The sequence below is a fragment of the Zonotrichia leucophrys genome, chromosome 27, assembly GCF_028769735.1.
Source record: "Zonotrichia leucophrys gambelii isolate GWCS_2022_RI chromosome 27, RI_Zleu_2.0, whole genome shotgun sequence".
Lineage (NCBI taxonomy): Eukaryota > Metazoa > Chordata > Aves > Passeriformes > Passerellidae > Zonotrichia > Zonotrichia leucophrys.
Window position 1 is genome coordinate 5,083,777 of NC_088196.1, and position 18,639 is coordinate 5,102,415.

General features: G+C 61.3%; 3 protein-coding genes and 1 long non-coding RNA gene across 4 annotated transcripts; all 4 read left to right on the forward strand.

The window, feature by feature from the left end:
• The first annotated feature begins 7 nt into the window (after positions 1–7).
• On the forward strand, positions 8–7,833 carry LSM12 (LSM12 homolog). The gene is made up of 5 exons (XM_064733913.1): positions 8–209; positions 1,969–2,102; positions 5,227–5,336; positions 5,565–5,691; positions 6,873–7,833. Exons 1-5 carry the CDS (start codon positions 89–91, stop codon positions 6,963–6,965), a joined length of 585 nt encoding a protein of 194 aa, XP_064589983.1. The 5' UTR covers positions 8–88; the 3' UTR covers positions 6,966–7,833.
• A 420-nt stretch (positions 7,834–8,253) lies between these two features.
• On the forward strand, positions 8,254–11,372 carry TMEM101 (transmembrane protein 101). Its single transcript, XM_064733668.1, has 4 exons — positions 8,254–8,407; positions 8,973–9,153; positions 9,579–9,725; positions 10,848–11,372. The coding sequence occupies exons 1-4, from the start codon at positions 8,271–8,273 to the stop codon at positions 11,154–11,156; spliced, it is 774 nt and encodes a 257-aa protein (XP_064589738.1). The 5' UTR covers positions 8,254–8,270; the 3' UTR covers positions 11,157–11,372.
• Positions 11,373–14,510: 3,138 nt separating this feature from the next.
• On the forward strand, positions 14,511–15,162 carry LOC135458348 (peptide YY-like). Its single transcript, XM_064733430.1, has 3 exons — positions 14,511–14,689; positions 14,781–14,852; positions 15,138–15,162. Exons 1-3 carry the CDS (start codon positions 14,511–14,513, stop codon positions 15,160–15,162), a joined length of 276 nt encoding a protein of 91 aa, XP_064589500.1.
• Positions 15,163–17,802: 2,640 nt separating this feature from the next.
• On the forward strand, positions 17,803–18,547 carry LOC135458670 (uncharacterized). The gene is made up of 3 exons (XR_010442913.1): positions 17,803–17,832; positions 17,998–18,068; positions 18,480–18,547. It is a non-coding gene; the product is annotated as an uncharacterized LOC135458670 (long non-coding RNA).
• Positions 18,548–18,639: the final 92 nt, after the last annotated feature.

Genomic DNA, 18,639 nt, shown 5'->3' on the forward strand with positions numbered 1-18,639 from the left:
GCCAATCCCCGCCCTCGCTGCCGCGCGGCCCCGCCCCCGCCGCGCCTGGCCGAGGCGAGCGGAGCCGCGGGCGCTGCGGGCGGACAAGATGGCGGCGCCGGGCGAGTACTTCAGCGTGGGCAGCCAGGTGTCCTGCCGCACCTGCCAGGAGCAGCGCCTCCAGGGCGAGGTCGTCGCCTTCGACTACCCCAGCAAGATGCTGGCGCTCAGTATCCACCCGCCCGCGCCTCGCCGCGCTGCTCCCGGCCCCGGCGCGGCCCGCTCGGGCCTCTGCGGCCCGCCCGATGAGGGGGGGGGGGGCGTGAGGGAGGGAGGGGAAAGGGGGAAAAAGGGGAGGGGGTGTGAGGGGATCGAGGTGGGCGGCGACGGGGAGGGGTCTGAGGGGCTGCAGGAGACCCCCGGGGATGGGGGGAGCGCGGAGCCCTCTCGGGAGGTTTGGGGGGATTGGGGAGGTTGGTGTTGGGGTGAATGGGGGGATTGGGGAGCGCTGTGTGCGGGGATTGGGGCGATTGTAGCCGGCGAGAGGGGATTGAGGAGCTCTGGTGAGTGGGGGAGTTGGGGGTCTTGTAATGGGTGAATGGGATGTTGGGTGTCCTGTAAGGAGATTTTGAGGGGATTGGAGAGGTTTGTGTTGGGGTGAATGAGGAGATTGGGGCGATTGTAGCCGGGGGAGCGGGGATTGAGGAACCCCGAGCTGGAGTGAATGCGGGAGGTGGGGGTCTTGTAATGGGTGAATGGGATGTGGGGTGTCCTGTAGGGAGATTTTGGGGGGAGTGAGGAGGTTTGTTCTGGGGGGACTGGGGAGCCTGTGTTAGGGGGAATGGGGGGATTTGGGGCTGGTTTTGAGGTGAATGAGGGATGGAGGAGCCCTGTACTATAAAGAGCTTTAGAGGGGCAGTAGGGAGCTCTGTACTGGTTTGAATGGGGGCAGAGAGAGCACCCAGTTTTGTGGAGAATGGGGGGGACTGTGGAGTCCTGGAGGTTTTTTTGGGGGCAGCAGTGAGGAGCCCTGTAGTGGGGTGAGTGGGGGTGTGGCATTCACTATGGGGGGCTTGGGGAGCCTTTTATTGGGGTGAGTGGGGGCAGTGGGGTGTTCCCTGCCCGCCCAGTGTGAATATCCATGGATGTGGTTTTGTTTGGAATCTGCAAGTTACGGGAAAAGCTGAGTGCTGTTGGAAAGCAGTGGAGGGTCCCAGGAGATGGAGGAAGGAGAATGCTCAGCTCAGGGCTGGTGTTGGAGTTCTGGGGGGCCAGGGGTGGCTTCTGCAGGGAATGAGGAGCTGGGAGAGGATTTTGTGGGAAACAGAACAGGAAAAGGCCCTCTGGGTGCCTGGGATGTGCTTGGAGCCAGGAGAGCTCCCAGGTCCCACTGGAGGCAGCAGGAAAATCCCAGAGGGTCCAACAGGTTGCTCAGTGCTGCTTGTCAGCCCCACAGGGGGCTGAGCCAGCCCTTCCCAAAGTCCAGATATTCCTGCCCCATCCATCCATCCATCCATCCATCCATCCATCCATCCATCCATCCATCCATCCATCCATCCATCCTCATGGGAGCAGAGGAATTGTGCAGGAATCAGCTCTGAAAGGAGTGTTTTGGGGGTTTTTTTGGGTGCTGTCCCATTCCCAACAACCAACCTTGTGTGTCCCTCTCCTGAGAATTCCCTTCCTTAGAGAAGAGAATCCTCCCTGGGGATGCTGCTACCTGCAGGAGGAAAAGAATTTTGGTGGAAAAAGTGCAAATTTGATGGTGCTGGTTCAAACCAGTGGTGGTGGTTGGTGGGCCAGACTGGAGAACTTGATCTGGAGTTGGGATAGACCAGAATCACCCACAGCTGCAGAGGGAGATGAGATGGGATCACTGACGATCCCAAGGCAGCAAAGGAGCTCCCCAAAACCCCAACCTCCTCCTGGTTTGCTCCTCACCTACACAAACCTCTCTGTGGATTTGTTTTCCTTAATGCCCTCCTGCAGAATGCCCCTCTTCCAGTGGCAAGCCCAACCACGCAGACATCCTGCTCGTAAACTTACAGTACGTGTCAGAAGTGGAAATAATCAATGACCGCACGGAAACGCCTCCCCCTTTAGCCTCCCTCAACGTCAGCAAGGTGAGAAAGCCCCTCCTCAGCAGGGCTCCCCCAAAATCCTGCAGGGATCCTCTAAAATTCTCCAAGGATCCAGCAGGATTCACCACTGGTGCTGCTCCCAGCGCAGCTTCCTGGAGTTCCATCCTGGATCTGGGGTTTGGTGATTTGGCTCTGGGTTTTACCACTTTGGGCTCTGGGTTTTGGCATTTGGGGCCTGGATTTTGTTGGGTTTAGGGTCTGGGTTTTGGCATTTAGGGCCTGGGTTTTGGGGCCTGGATTTTATATGTAGATATATATATATATATATATATGTTTAGATTTTTGGCATTTGGGGACCTGGATTTTGGTATTTTCAGGGTCCAAGGTGATCTTGTTTTGGGGTTTGCATTTTGAGGGGTTTGGAGCCTGGATTTTGTTGGGTTTAGGGTCTGGGTTTTGGGGCCTGGATTTTATATGTAGATATATATATATCTATGTTTAGATTTTTGGCATTTGGGGACCCGGATTTTGGTATTTTCAGAGTCCAAGGTGATCTCATTTTGGGGTTTGCATTTTGAGGGGTTTGGAGCCTGGATTTTGTTGGGTTTAGGGTCTGGGTTTTGGCATTTAGGGCCTGGGGTTTATGTTTAGATTTTTGGCGTTTGGGGCCCCAGATTTTGGTATTTTTGGGGTCTAAGGTGATCTTGTTTTGGGGTTTGCATTTTGAGGGGTTTGGAGCCTGGGTTTTGGTAGTTTGAGCCCAGGTGGTGGTGTTTGGGGTCTGGATGAGGCTATTTTGGATCTAGATTTTGGAGTGCACACAAAGGGGAGCTCCTGGAATTCTGAGGAATTGCTTTCCATCCATCCTGGAATGGGATCACTGCCCATTCCCAGTGAGGTGAAAAGCAGGGAAGGTGACCCCGAGCCCTCAGTGCTGGGGTGAATTCAGGTGTGGGGTGCTCATTGTCACCTCCTTGTGCCACAGGGCCACCTCTCCCGGGGCTTTGTGCCACACAGGTGGCACCAGCTGGGTGTCCATGCCCTCCTGGGTCCCTTCCCGAGGGATTAACACATCCAGGTCTCAAATGACACAGCTGCCACCACGGTGGGACTGCTGGCTGTCACTGCAGCCAGTGACATGGCTGGGAGCTCAGCCTGAGGGGAACTCCCTCAGGAATTCAGTGTTAACTTTGGGAAACACCCTCAGGAATTCAGTGTTAACTTTGGGGGGAACCCTTAAGGAATTTCAGTGCTCATTTGGGGAGCCCCTCAGGAATCCCAGTGTTAAATTCAGGGAAATCCCTTAGGAATTCAGCCTTAACTTCAGGGATCCCCCTCAGGAATTCTGTGTTAACTTCAGGGAACCCCTCAGGAATTCCAGTGTTCACTTTGGGAAGCCCCTCAGGAATTCAGTGTTAACTTTGTGGAGCCCCTCAGGAATTCCAGTGGTAAATTCAGGGAACCCCTCAGGAATTCCAGTGCTCATTTCAGGGAACCCCCTCAGGAATCCCAGTGTTTATTTCAGGGATCCCCCTCAGGAATCCTGTTTTCAGGGACCCCCTCAGGAATCCAGTGTTATTTGGACCCCAGGAATCCCATTCCTTGGACCTAGGAATTCCTGTGCTCACTTTGAGGATCCCCCTCAGGAATTCCAGTGTTCACTTTGGGGATCCCCCTCAGGAATTCCAGTGCTCACTTTTCCAGCATCCCAGAGTTGTGGGTTTGGATGTGGGGAGGTGACAGATGCAGTTGGGTTGGAAGGGGCTGTTCCAGTGGCAGGAGGGCACTGTCCCCCATCCCCATGGGGGGCTGGGACGGTGCTGCAGCACTGGGATGTTGCTGGTGGTCCTGGTTGTACTGGGAGAAGGAGGTGTGTGCACATGGGGGTGCTGGCAGCACTCCAGGGAACCCAGAGAGCTGGGGACTTTGGGGGACACCTGCTGCAGGGGGTGATGAGCACAGAGATGGATCCTTTGGCAATGCTGGGCTGCTGCTGCTGGCGCCTCTCCAGGGGTTCCAGTCACCTCCCTGTGGCCTCTTGTCACGGCTGTCCCCAAGTGTGGGTGCAGCAGCTGCTGGAGGAGCATCCCAGGGCCTGGGACAGGGGATCTAAAGCTCAGGCTGGGAAGGGGGATCAGATCTGAAGGGGGATTTGCTCAGGGGTGACATGGCAGAGGGGATTCTCAGGGCTCTGTCCCACAATTCCAGCCCATCCCAGTGGGGTGAGGGAGGTTCCCACTTCTCCAGGGATGTTCCTGTGGAATGTTGTGCCTGGTTTGGAAGCCTGGCTGGTGGCCTTGGAGGGAGCCATTCCCACATGGAATGGGCTGGGTGGTGAGGTTGTGAGGGTGAGGAAGGCTCCTGTCCCTGCTGAGGCAGTCAGGGAGCACAGCCCAGTGCTCTGCAGTGCCTGCTGCCACCAGGAGGGGACTGGGGATGGCTGGGAGAGGGACTCCTGTCCCTCAGGGGCACTGAAGTGTCACCAGTCAGAGGGAGCTGGGGCTTTCCAAGGGCTGAGACCCCCTCAGGCAGCAGCAGGAAGCCAGAGCAGCTCTGGGTGTGCTCCCAGCAATGAGCAGGCCCCAGGAGGAGGAAGAGGAGGGATGATGCTGATGTGGCTCCTCCACTGCGGCAGCTCCAGCCAGGAAAAGGCAGCTGGTCCAAGGCTGCTGCCTCCAGGCTCTGCTTCCTTCCCCTCCCACATCCATGGGATGCAGCCTGGGGGAGGCCAGGGTCGGGGTTTTCCATCTCTATTCCAGCACCCTGTGTGTAATCACACCTCCCCACACACGGATGCAGCTCCCAGATAACCAATTCTGGTTGTTTTTTGGGAACAAACCAACTGCTGCAGGCTAGAGTTGCTCCTACTCCTGCGTGGAGCATTTACTCCCAGCGTGCTGGGTGTTCCAGGCTCCTCTTCCTCATCTCCATCCCAAGTGAACTGAGTGGTGAGGGGAGTTTGCACCTAAAATTCCAGAATTAATTCAGAAAAGGGTGAGGGGAAAGGGCAGGGGGATGTGAGGAGAGGGCACCACCATCCCCCAAATCTCTGGGAGGCCCTGGCAGTGCTGAGGGTGAATTTAGGCAGGAATCACAAGGGGCAGAGCCATACCTGGGGTGTCCCCTCAGTGCTCCCAGCCCAACCCCTGTCCCTGTGTGTCCCCAGCTTGCCAACAAAGCACGGACGGAGAAGGAGGAGAAGATGAGCCAGGCATATGCAATTAGTGCTGGTGTCTCTCTGGAGGGGCAGCAGCTCTTCCAGACCATCCATAAGACGTAAGTGCCCACCCAGGGGTCCCCAGTGCTCATTTTGGGGTCCCCCACAGCCTTTTTGGGGGATTGCCATTGCTGGGTTTGCCCTGGAATGTTCCCTTGGGGGTGAGGGTGGCTCCCTGCCTGGCACATCCCACCCCTCTCCAGCCAGACCCTGGTGTGACCAGGGGGCTCTGTGCCCCCTCAGGGGGCAGCGGTGGCAGTCCCTGATGCCATTGTCCCTCCCCTCAGCATTAAGGACTGTAAATGGCAGGAGAAGAACATAGTTGTGATGGAAGAAGTCGTCATTGCCCCTCCGTACCAGGTGGAGAACTGTAAAGGCAAAGAGGGGAGCGCCCTGAGCCACGTACGCAAAATAGTGAGTGTGGGTTGGGGACAGGGGAGGGTGGCACGTCCTGGGAGGGTGGCACATCCCTGGGGACAGCCAGGAGCCTCCTTGGCTGGGCTCCAGCCCCTCCTGGCATCCCCTTCCCTCTCCAGATCCCTCTTTTTGAGTTGTGTGCTCAGAGTGGTGAGCAGGGGATGGGGGCACTGGGAAGGACTGGGTGGGTGTCACCTCCCTGGGGACACCTGAGACCCTTCCTGGGATTCTCCAGACCTTCCTGGGATTCTCCAGACCTTCCTGGGATTCTTCAGACCTTCCTGGACTTTGCCAGCCCCTCCTTGCTTGGCTTCCAGCCCTTCCTGGGGTTCTCCATCCCTTCCTGGCATTCTCCAGCCCCTCTTGGCTTGCCCTCCTGTGGTTCCCCAGCCCCTCCTGGCTTGGCCTCCAGACCTTCTTGGGGTTCTCCAGCCCTTTTTAAAGTTCTCCAGCCCCTCTTTGCTTGGCCTCCAGCCCCTCCAGGGGCTCCCCAGCCCTTCCTGAGGTTCCTCCAGCCCCTCCTTGGCTTCCAACCCCTCCTGAGGCTCCCCAGTTCCTCATGGGGTTCTCCAACTCCTTGCTTGGCTTCCAGCCCTTTCTGGGGTTCTCCAGTCCCTCCTTGCTTGGCCTCCAGCCCCTCCAGGGGTTCTCCATCCCCTCCAAGGGCTCCCCAACCCCTCCTTTCTGCCCTCCAGCCCCTCCTGGAGTTTCCCAACTCCTCCTGGGGTTCCCCAGCCCCTCCTGGCTTGGCCTCCATCCCCTCCTGAGGTTCTCCAGCCCCTCCTTGCTTGGTCCCCATCCCCTCCAGGGGTTCTCCAGCCCCTTCTTGCTTGGCCTCCAGCCCTTCCAGGGGTTCCCCAGCCCCTCATGAGGTTCTCCAGCCCCTCCTGGCTTGGTCCTCAACCCCTCCTGGGGTTTCCCAGCCCCTCCTTTCTGCCCTCCAGCCCTCCTGGGTTTCCCAACTCCTCCTGAGGTTCTCCAGCCCCTCCTTGCTTGGTCCCCATCCCCTCCAGGGGTTCTCCAGCCCCTTCTTGCTTGGCCTCCAGCCCTTCCAGGGGTTCCCCAGCCCCTCATGAGGTTCTCCAGCCCCTCCTTGCTTGGCCTCCAGCCCCTCCTGGGGCTCCCCAGCCCCTCCCAGGTTCCTCCCCTGAACCCCTTGGTTCCCCCTTGCCCTGCAGGTGGAGAAACACTTCCGGGACGTGGAAAGCCAGAAGGTCCTGCAGCGTTCACAAGCACAGCAGACACAGAAGGACACGTCCCTGTCATCCTGAGGCCACCTCGGGGCCACCACCCCGTCCCCGCGTCCCCTCCCCGGAGGCGGCGCCGGGGGCTCCTTCAACTTTTATTTCCTTTTTTTTTTTTTTTTTTTTTTCTTTTTGGGAAAATCTCAACCAATTCCAAACTTTAGACTTCAAAACAAATGAGAAAAGAGAATAATTTAAAGCTCCTCACGCATTACTTGACTAACAGACTTTTGTTTTTCCGCCATGGTTTCTCCCTCCAGCCAGTCAGACTCTGTTAATTTTATTTTTTGGCTTTTTTTTTCCCCTTTTCCTCCCAATTCGTGCCTCCCTTTTCCCCAAAGATCCCTCCAGAAAATAAAGCTAACGAGCTGACTGTGGTGGCTGACCCGGGACCCTCGTGACCAACGTGGTCTCGTTTTAATTTTGTTTGCACAGGGCAAGGCTTGAATTAGTCTTATTTTTCTTATCTTTAAATATATATATGAATATATATTAAAATGTTCTTTAAATATTTGTCTGCTTCTAGGGTCGTGGCAAAAAATCCCTCAAAAATGCCCTTGGGAGCAGCCAGAACCTGGATTTGGGGTTTTCACCCCATTTCCTTTATGTTTTTAATGTTTTTGCCCTTTTTCATTTAATTTTTAATTTCTTTTTTAATTTTAAATTTTTTTTTGCCACGATCCTCCCCCTCCCCCTTTTGTTTCCTCCCATTGTTTTTTTTGTTTTTTTTGGTTTTTTTAATTAAAAAGCAGATCAAACTCAAAACAATTCAAGCCCTGCCTTTAGGAAAATTAAAGATTAAAAAAAAAATTTAAAAAAAAAGAAAAAAAAAAGGAAAATTTTTTAGTCTTGTTTAGCAAAAAACAATAAAAACCCGAAATTTTTTTAACCATCACCGGAGTCTGTGGGGGCTCAATTGGGCGTGGCCTCGCGAGGGGCGTGGCTAAGAGGAGCGGGCGTGGCTTAGGGTGGGGTTTGTTACGCCCATTGTTATGGGGCGTGGCTTAAGCGGGGGGCGGGGCCTGGCGCTGCATTTTCAATGAGGGTTTGTTTGATTGATGGGGCGCGGCTGAGGCCATGGCGGGGTTTCGGGGGGATGGCGCGGCCCGGGGCAGGCTGGAGGCTCGCTGGGCGCGGCTGTTACGGAGCGCGGCCGCGGTTTTGGGGCGGGAGCCGCCATTTGAATGGAGGGGCGCGGCCTGAGGGGAATGAGGGCGCTGCCATTAAAGGGGCGTGGTTTGTACGCAGAGGGCGTGGCTTCCCTATGCGGCGCGCTGATTGGTCGGCGAGGCGGCTGTTCCGGCGCGGCATTTCCGGCGGGACGGCCCGGTGATGGCGGCGGGCCGCGGGTGGAGGCGGCGGGCGCTGCGGCTGCTGACGGCGGGCGGCGGCGTGCTGCTCACCCGCTTCCCCTTCTGGCACTGCTTCAGCGGGCTCCTGCTGTGCGCCGAGCGCGCCGACCTGCGCCGGTGCGGGACGGGGCCGGGCACCTGCGAGTGCTCCTGGGGAGCCTGGGCCTGTGAGGGGCTGCGGGCGGTTGTGAGGGCAGGGGCGGCTGTGGGGCTGGGCTGGTGGGGATCTGTGAGAACCTGGGGCCTGGAGGGTCAGAGGGGGTGTGGAGTGTGCGGCCTGGAGGGTCTGGGGAGTGTCCGGGGTGCAGAGGCTGCTGCGGGGCCCTGAGAGCCGGGGGAGCCCCGGGGTGTGAGGGGCTGGGGCTGGGAGAGCCGGTGGGGCCTGGGAGGTGCTGAAGTGTGGGGCAGCTGGGGGGCTCCTGGGTGAGTGTGGGGCTGGGCAGGTGACAGGGACCCTCGGTGGGGCTGGGACAGGTGACAGGGACCCTCGGGGGGCTGGGGCTGAGGGGAGACCCCGGCACTGTTGGGGTCTGGGCTCTGGGAAGGGGACAGAGCAGCAGAGGGGACACAGTGGGGCTCTGTGGGGCAGGGGAGGGCTGTGGCTGCCCCATAACCCAGGGGACGCTCTGGGGGCTCTGGGGTGAGTATGGGGGTGCCGGAGCTTTTGTCCCTGTCCCCGCAGGAAGCCGGACATCCCGGTGCCCTACCTGTACGTGGACATGGGCGTGGCCGTGCTCTGTGCCAGCTTCATGTCCTTCGGGGTCAAGCGGCGCTGGTTCGCCCTGGGCGCCGCCCTGCAGCTGGCAGTGGCCACCTACGCTGCCCACGTCGGGGGGCACGTGCACTACGGAGACTGGCTCAAGGTGAGAGCCACACCCCTGCTGCCCCCAGAGCCCCCGGGTGGCACTGAGGGCACTGAGGGGCAGTGACAGGCAGCCTCAGGGTGGCACTGATGGCTGCCCAGGTGGCACTGAGGGTGCTCAGAGTGGCACTGAGGGCAGCCCAGGTGGCACTGAGGGTGCTCAAGAGTGGCACTGATGGCTGCCCAGGTGGCACTGAGGGTGCTCTGGGTGGCACTGAGGGCAGCCCAGGTGGCACTGAGGGTAGTGGGTGGCACTGATGGCTGCCCAGGTGGCACTGAGGGTGCTCTGGGTGGCACTGGGTGGCAGGCTCCAGGTGGCACTGAGGGGCATGGGTGGCACTGAGGGCAGCCCCTGGGGTGGCACTGAGGGCCGCCCAGGTGGCACTGAGGGTGCTCTGGGTGGCACTGATGGCAGCGTGCCCCCAGGTGAGGATGTACTCGCGCACCATCGCCATCATCGGCGGGTTCCTGATCCTGGCCAGCGGCGCCGGGGAGCTGTACCGGCAGAAACCCCGCAGCCGCTCCCTGCAGTCCACGGGCCAGGTGTTCCTGGGCATCTACCTCATCTGCCAGGTACCGGGGCTGGGGACAGCGGGGGACAGCTTGGGGACAGCCGGGGATAGCTGGGGACAGAGGCACCCCTGTGCAGCAGGTTTGGGACACAGTTCCCTGCTGGAGAAGCCTTGGGCAGTGCTCCAGATTGTCCCTGCTGGAGAAGCCTCAGGGACAGTCCACCACCTCAGGGTGGTGTCACCAGTGTCACCAAGCCCACACTGTCCCCAGGGGAGAAGCCTTGGGCAGCAGATGTCACTGGGGGATTGTCCCCGATGAACCTCTGGTTTTGGGGACCCCCTTCTGCCACCTCTCCCCATCCTAGAATTCTTGTGTGGATGTTCCCAGTGCCATGAGTGCCACCACACTCCAGGTCCCCATTGTCCCTAGGGTAGAAACCTTGCATGGCACTGGTGCCACCACTGATCCCTGTGGCAAGTGTCCATGCATCCCCCATGACCCAGTTTTGGAGACCCCTTCTGCACCTTCCCTCCTAGAACTCTAGTGTGGGTGTTCCCATGTCACCAACCTCAGTCCCCAGAGGTAGAAACCTCAGAATGCACTGGTGTCATGCCCACGTGATGTCCCTTTGTCCCGTTCTGCACCTCTCCCCATCCCAGAATCTTGTGTGGGTGTTCCAATGCAACTCCAGGTCCCCATTGTCCCTGGGGTAGAACCTTTGCATGGAACGGTGCCCCCTCTATCCCCTGTGAAATGTCCCTTTGACCCCCAGGTTTTGGGGACTCTCCCTTCCCATCCTAGAACTCTTTGTGTGGGTGTTCCACTCCATGTCCCCCTTGTCCCTGAGGTAGAAACCTTGCATGGCACTGATGCCACGCCCCACTGCAAGTGTCCCTTTGTCCCCCCTGCCACCTCTCCCCATCCTAGAACTCTAGTGTGGGTGTTCCCACTGCCACCACACTCCAGGTCCCCATTGAGGTAGAAACCTCAGATGGAACTGGTGTCATGCCCCACTGTGAGTGTCCCTTTGTCCCAGGTTTTGGCGGGACTCTCCCCATCCCAGAACTCTTGTGTGGGTGTTCCATACTCCAGGTCCCCATTGTCCCTGGGGTAGAAACCTTGCATGGCACCGCTGCCACCCCTCACTGTGAGCGTCCCCTTGTCCCCTCTTTGTCCCCCCAGGCCTACTCCCTGCAGCACAGCACTGAGGACCGCCTGGCCTACCTGGACCACCTGCTGGGGGGTGAGCTGGCCCTGCAGCTGCTCTTCCTGCTCTACGGGCTGCTGGCCCTGGCCTTCCTCTCGGGTTACTACGTGAGGACAGCAGCGCAGGTGCTGGCCGTGCTGCTGCCCCTGGCCATCCTGCTCATCGATGGCAACCTGGGCTACTGGCACGCGCTGCGCCGCGTCGAGTTCTGGAACCAGATGAAGCTCATCGGCCAGAACGTCGGCATCTTCGGGGCTGTGGTCATCCTGGCCACTGATGGATGAGGGGATGAAGGGTGGGAGGGGTTTTTTAAGGAGCGACGCTATTTATTTGTTGATTTTTTTTTTCTTGGGGTGGGTTTTTTTTTTTGTTTTGTAAATATTTGATAATTTTGGCGGAGGGTGGGTTGGGGGAGGGGTCCTGCCACTGTGTGGTCAAGGTGTCTCACTCTGCTGAGGGGTGTCACTGCTCCACCCCCCAATAAAATGTATTTTTACTGATGTACTGAGAAATGTTTAATGTCTCACCGCAGGGGGATCAGCTTTGGGTGCCAGGGTGAGGAGGGGCTGCAGCTTTTGGGGCACAAACTGCTTTTGGGGTGCTGGAGTGCAATGCAGGAGTGCTTTGGGGAGCTGATGGTGAGGGAGGGGCTGCTGTGGGGGAAACTGGTTCAGGGGAGATGATTTTGGGGGGGCTGGGAGGGCAGAGCCCCTTTAGGGGCTTGGGGTGGAGGGGCTGCTGCAGGGGAGCTCTTCTGGGGGAGCCACTTTGGGGGGGACAAATCTGGGGAGGGACGTGAATTTGAGGGGTTTGGGGAAGCTGTTTGAGGGGGAGCCACTCTGGGGACTTGGTGGAGGGGCTGTGGATGTTTTGGAATGGGTGGGGGTCCCAGGGAGGGGCTGGCAACCCCCAGGGTCCCTGTGGGCTGTGGCCTCAGTCCTCTCATGCTGTCCCTGGGCTCTGTGTGTCCCCAAACCCCCGGTGCTAGGCAGGTGTCCCTGTCCCCCCCGGTGTCCCTGTCCCCCACCAGGTGTCCCTGTCCCCCCTTAGGTGTCCCTGTCCCTCCCAGGTGTCTCTGTCCCCCCCAGGTGTCCCTGCTCCCCCCTTAGGTGTCCCTGTCCCCCCCGGTGTCCGTGTCCCCCCGCCGTGGCCGGAAAAGCAAACAGGGCTGATAAGGGGCTTCCTCCGAGGGGCCCTAATGGCGCCTCCGGCGGAACCGGAGCCATAAAACGCGGGCAGGCGGCACAGTTTGCCCGGTTTGCCCTGTTTGCCCTGTTCGCTCGGGGGGGCACCTCCCTCCTCACCCCCGGCACCCCCCGGCGGCTCCAGCCCCGCGCCCTCCCCCCCCCAGACCCTCCTCTTCCTCCTCACTGCCCCTGGGGGGGTGGGGGCAGGCAGGGACCCCCCCCCCAGCCCTGTCCCCGCCGTGCCGGGGGTGCCGCCCGCGCCTCCCCCGCCCCCGGCAGAGCCATCCTGTGACCTTTGGAAAATGTCTGTTTGCTGTCACTGGGATAAATGGGGCAGAAAGCTCCGGTCCCCCCGCTCCCTGATCCCCCCCGGCCGGGGGGACAGCTGTGACAGCGCGGTGACATCGTCCCGGTGCTGCCCGAGCCCGGCGCCGCTCGGCCGGGACCCCCCGCCCGTGTCCCCGCAGCCCGCGGGTGTCACAGCGCGGCCACGCCACGGGGGACAGCCCCGCCACTGCCACCAGCCGTGTCCCCGCCACTGCCACCAGCCGTGTCCCCTCCACGGGGGACAGCCCCGCCACTGCCACCAGCCGCGTCCCCGCCGGGTGCTGCTGCCCGGGTCACAACCGGGGCAGGAGCGGGGGGCGCGTCCCCTCCGGCCGGGGCTGGCACCTCCCGTGTCCCCCCAACCCCGGGCTGGCACCTCCCGTGTCCCCTCCGCCCGATTCGTGTCGCCTCCAGCCGCGCTGGTGGCACCCCACAATGTCCCCACGGCCGTGTCCCCTCCGCCCCACTAGTCGGAAGCCATCCCGGCGGTTTTGGGGATCCCTTTCTGCCACCTGTCCCCATCTCAGCACTCCCACGGTGGCTTTGGTGGCCCCTGCCCGGCGGGCACGTCCCCGCCGCGTCCGTCTGTGCCTCAGTTTCCCTCAGTGATTGCTCCTAATTGCAAATCCATACGGGATTAATGTCGCCACACGGGGGGCTGGAAAGGTCGCCTCATCCGTCCTGCGGGTGGTGACAGCGCTCGATGGCGGTGGCGGGGCTGCGGTGACGGGGCTGTGGTGGCGGCTTCGTGCCTGGTCTGGGGAAACTGAGGCAGCTGTGGCTGTGTGTCTGTCCCCTGCCCTGTCCCCCGTGCGTGGCTCAGGGCCGTGGGTCTTGTCCCGTGTGCCACGTTTGTGTCCCTGGGTGTGGCTGATGTCCCCGTGTCCCGCTGTCACATCCCGCGGCTGTGTCAGGGCAGGTTTGTGTGACACGGCTGCGTGTGACATCCATGTGTGTCCTGTGTCCTTGTGCCACAGCTGCGTGTCACATCTATGTCAGTGTTCCTGTCCTGTGTCCTCGTGCCACTGCCCTGTGTCCCATCCATGTCACCGTGCCATGGCCGCCTGTCACATCTGCCGTGTGCCACTCCGTGTGCCCTGGCCTCCTGTCACACCTGTGTGCGCCATGGTGACATGTCACACCCGTGCCCGTGTCCCGTGCCCGCCTGGCATTGCCTTGTCCGTGTCCTGTGGCCACACGCGTGTCCGTGTGTCCGTGTGTCCCCCTCCGCTCTGTCCTCCCCATCCCCTCCATGCCCCAGCCTGGGGACCATGCAGGTGACAGTGACAGGGTGGTGGCACGTGTCCCCTGGCCGCGGGGGAGGGGGGGTGGCACAGTGTCCTGCGTGCCCGTGGGTCTGTCACGCGTGAGGGAGGAGCCACCGGCCCCCCTGGGGCTATAAAAGCCCGGGCGGGTGCGGGAGCCGCCGTGTCCCCGGCACTGTCACCCCTCTGCCAGGCCCTGGGTGCCACCTCTGCCTCCGCCATCGTGAGTGCAGCCACGGGCGGGGGTCCCGGGGGGACCCCACGAGGGACAATCAGCTCGGGGACATGTGGGGACCCCTTTGTGGGCACGGGGGTCTCTGGGGTGCTTTGGGGTGGGACAGCTCCCTTGAGGGGGGTCTTTGGGAGGGAGGTGTCCCCGTGGGATATGGGGGGGTCCCGGGGGTGGCGATGTCCCTTGAGTGGGGCTGGGGTCTCGGGTGGGGGGTGGAACAAACCCTTGGGGAGCTGGGGGGGCTCTGAGGATGAATGAACGGGGTCTGGGGGTTTGGTGGGGGCAGAGCTGGGTTGGGGGTCCCGGGGGGTTTGGGATGGGACAGCTCCCTTGGGGACACTGAGGGGGTTCCTTGGGAGGGAGGTGTCCTCGTGGAATACGGGGGGTCCCGGCGGTGGAAATGTCTCTTTAATGGGTCTGGGGTCCCAGGTGGGGTGTGAAACACATCCCTGGGGAGCTGGGGGGTTTGGTGGGGCAGAGTTGGGTTGGGGTTCCGGGATTTGGTGGGGGCAGAGCTGGGTTGGGGGTTCCGGGGTTTTTTGGGGTCAGAGCCGGTTTGGGGGTCCCGGGGGCTATGGGGGTGCCCCCCACGCAGCCACAGCCGCCCCTCGTTCCTGTCCCCCGCAGATGGTGCCGTCCCCGCGGCCGTGGCGCGCGCTGGTGGCCGTGTCCCTGTGTGCCTTGCTGTGCCTGGCGGCCGCGTACCCCCCGAAACCCGAGAGCCCCGGCGAGGACGCGTCCCCCGAGGAGATGGCGCGCTACTTCTCGGCCCTCCGCCACTACATCAACCTGGTCACGCGGCAGAGGTGAGCGCGACACTGGGGGTGACACGCGAGTCCCTGTCCCCGCGGGGTCCCCTCCGCACCCGAGGCTCAGGAGCGCTCCCGTGTCCCGCAGGTACGGGAAACGCGCCAGCCCCGGTGTCGCGGGGACGGAGCCGCTCCTGGGGACCGGCAGCGACGGGTCACGGTGAGTGTCCCTGTCCCTGTCCCTGCTCTTGGGGACGGACAGGTCACGGTGAGTGTCCCTGCCGCTGTCCCTGCTCCTGGGGACCGACAGGTCACGGTGAGTGTCCCTGTCCCTGTCCCTGCTCTTGGGGACTGACAGGTCACGGTGAGTGTCCCTGTCCTTGTCCCTGTCCCTGTCCCCTCCCTGTGCCCAGCGCACCCCGGGCTGGGGGTCCCAGGGCAGTTTGGGGTCCCAGGGGGGTTTGGGGGTCTCTTTCCCCCCCTCTCACACCAGCTCTTCCCGCAGGTTCGATGACGACTCCTCGTGGTGACCGCCCCGCCCAGCCCCTCCTGTGCCCCCCAAATCCTCCCCACATCTCCGGGACCCCCCAAAGGACCCAGGGCCAGCTCAGGACCCCCCGCTGGAAGGCCGGGGACCCCCAGAACCCGGCCCGGGGGTGTCCCCGACCCTGTCCCCTCCCCAGCGCTGCCGGGGGGGTCCCGCATGGTCCCCGCACGGCCCCGCAGCGACAATAAAAGAGCGATCGTGGGCACGGGAGGCTCCGCGCTGTGCGTGGGGGGCGCGGGGAAGGGCAGGAGGGATGGAGGGGTGCAGAGAGGATGGAGGGGTGCAGGGGGATGTGAGGAACGGGCGACAGGAGGTGCAGGGGTGCAGGGAGGGGGATCAGGGGGGTGGGCAGGGATTTGGGGTTGACAGGAGGGGAGTGGAGCAGGAGGGGGTGAGGGGAGGGAATTTTGGAGGAGTGGGTGCATGGGGAAAGGTGGGAGTGGGGGGAGCTGGGGTTGGATATTGGGGTGCGCTGGGTGTGGGGTGTGGGGGCACTGGTGGGGGGATCCATCGCTGGTGAATGTGGGGGTGCAGGGGGTGCTGGGGAGCATCCGTGGGGGTGCTGCCCTTCCACAGTCCCCCTGTCCCACTCCCCCCCTTCTATCCACTCCTGCCACCCTTGCACCCCACCAGCCCCCCCGGCTGTGCCCTTCTGTCCCCACCCCTGTCCCTCTGTCCCTCCGTGGGCCCGGACACCCGTGCCCACGTCCTGTCCCCTCCGGGAGCCCCCTGAGCGCGGGGTCAAACATTAACCAGGGGCCAGCTGTCCCTGTCACCCCCTGCCACCGGCCCTGTCCCCCCTCCCCGTCCGAGTGGGCACCTGGCCACAGGTGCTGCGTGGCAGGGTGACATCAGCGGGGACACGGGGGATAAAAGGGCCGGCACGGCGGTGGCAGCAGCGGCACCGAGCACCCGGCGTGTCAGGCAGCGTCCCCTCGTCCGGCTGTGTCCCCGCGTCCCTGCCCGAGGAAGGAGGTGAGTGGAGATGGGGAGCTGTGGGTGTGTGACAAACGGGCGTGTGACAAACGGGTGTGCGACAAACGGGCGTGTGACAAACGGGTGTGTGACAAAAAGGTGTGTGACAAACGGGTGTGTGACAAACGGGTGTGCGTGTGACACTTGTGTGCAATGGTTTGTGAAAGGGTGAAGGCATGCAGGAGTGGGACGCTGGGTGTGCAGGGGTGGGAGTGTGCAGGTGTGTGCAGGTGTGCATGTGGAAGTGTGTGCAGGTGTGTTCAGGTGCATTCAGGTGTGCACAGGTGTGTGTTTGCATGTGCTGTGCATGCAGGTGTGTGCAGGTGTGTGCAGTTGTGTTCAGGTGTGCACAGGTGTGCGCATGCTCTGCGTGCTCTGTTCAGGTGTGTGCGGGCGTGCACAGGTGTGTGTGATGTGTGTGTAGGTGTGTGCAGATGTGCACAGCTGTGTCCAAGTATGTGCAGATGTGTGTTAGGTGTGCCCAGATATGTGTAGGTGTGTGTGATGTGTGCTTATCTGTGCACAGGTGTGTGTAGGTGTGTGTTCAGGTGTGTTCAGCCGCGCACACCTGTGCACATCTGTGCATGCCCCGTGTCTGAGCACACCCTGTCCCATTCCCCCATCCCGGTGTGACCCCGCTGTCGCTGTCGCTGTCGCAGCCATGGTGGCCCCGCCGCTGCTGTTGGTGGCCTGCGCGGTGGTGGCGCTGCTGCCGCTGCGGCCCCGCGCGGCCCCGGCCCAGCCCGCGTACCCCGGGGACGACGCGCCCGTGGAGGAGCTGCTGCGCTTCTACAACGACCTGCAGCAGTACCTGAACGTCGTCACGCGCCCGCGGTGAGCAGGGCCTGCCTGGCTGTCCTGATGTGCTCCCTGTCGCGACACACCCCCTATCGTGACACGCTCCCTGTCGCGACACATCCCCTATCACGACCTGCTCCCCATCACAGTGTGCTTCCCTTCATGATGTGCTCCCCATCTCAATGTGCTCCCTGTCGTCACACACCCCTTATCGCGATGCACTCCCTATCGCGACATGCGCTCCCTATCACACATATCCCCTATCGCGACATGCTCCCCATCCCAGCATGCTCCCACCATGGCGTGCTTCCCTTCGAGACACAATCCCCATCTCAATGCACTCCCTGTCACGACACACCGTCTATCGCGATGTGCTCCCTGTCACGACACTCTCCCTACCGTGACGTGCTCCCCATCCCAATGCGCTCCCTGTCGTGACACACTCCCTATCCCAATGCATTCCCTGTCGTGACACTCTCCCTGTCGTGACATGCTCCCCATCACTCCCCTCTCCCTGTCGTGATTTATCGATTCAGGGCGGCCCCAGCCTGGTGAATGATGTGCTGAGTCTGTGATTTCAGAGAGCTGAACAAACACTTTACTAAGCTAGGTTATAATACACCAATACTATATCTAGGTTATATTACACCAATGCTATATCTAGGTTATATTACACTAATGCTATAACTAAATCTACACTAAAGAGTTACTCTACTAAAGAGATACTACAGGCAAACCCTGTGTCTGACACTACAGACACAACTTTGACCCCATTGGCCAATCAATCCAAACCATCAGCAGATCCAATTAACAAATCACTCTCATTAAACAATCTCTGTAACACATTCCACGCGTGCCGAATGCAGGAGCAGCAAGTGAGGTAAGAACTGTTTTCTCTTCCTCTCTGAGCTCCTCACTGCCTTCCCCAGGAGAAATCCTGGGAGAGAGAATTGTGTCTGTCTGTTCAGAGGATGTGAGTGCCACAGGGACACGCTCCCCGTGCTGTGTCACTGTCACCCTGTCCCCTAACGTGTCCCCATTGCAGGTACGGCAAGCGGGCAGGTGGGCGAGCGCTGGGCCAGGAGCCCCTGGGAGCCCCAGGGTGCTGAGCCCCAGGTGAGGGGCTGGGGGGTGGGAGGAGCCCCCCAAAACTCCCCATGGCCTCAGGGTCCCCATGGGGACAGACTGGGGGGAAGGGGGGCTCTGGGTGGGGAAATTCAGGGTGGGAGTCCTGAGGGTGTCAGGGTGGGGGATGTGGGATTGGGGGGATCTCGGGGGTGTTCTCAGAGTGGGGGACGCGGGGCTGGGGGTCCTGAGGGGGCTCTGAGGGTGTCAGGGTGGGGGATGTGGGACTGGGGGGACCCTCAGGGTGTCAGGGTGGGGGATGTGGGATTGGGGGGACCCTCAGGGTGTCAGGGTGGGGGATGTGGGATTGGGGGGACCCTCAGGGTGTCAGGGTGGGGGATACGGAACTGGACGGTCTCAGTGGGGAAGGGGACAGGGCGTGACCTCTCCGTTTTGTTTCAGGGACACTGCCAGGGCCGAGTGGGTGAGGAAGCCCAGAGGGTGCAGCCCCCCAGCCCCTGCTGCACCCCCGGCCCCCCCAGAGCCGTCACTGTGGGGCCAGGACAGACCCCCAGCAATAAAACCCCCCCTGCAGCCACTGCTTGTCTGTCTCTGTCTACTG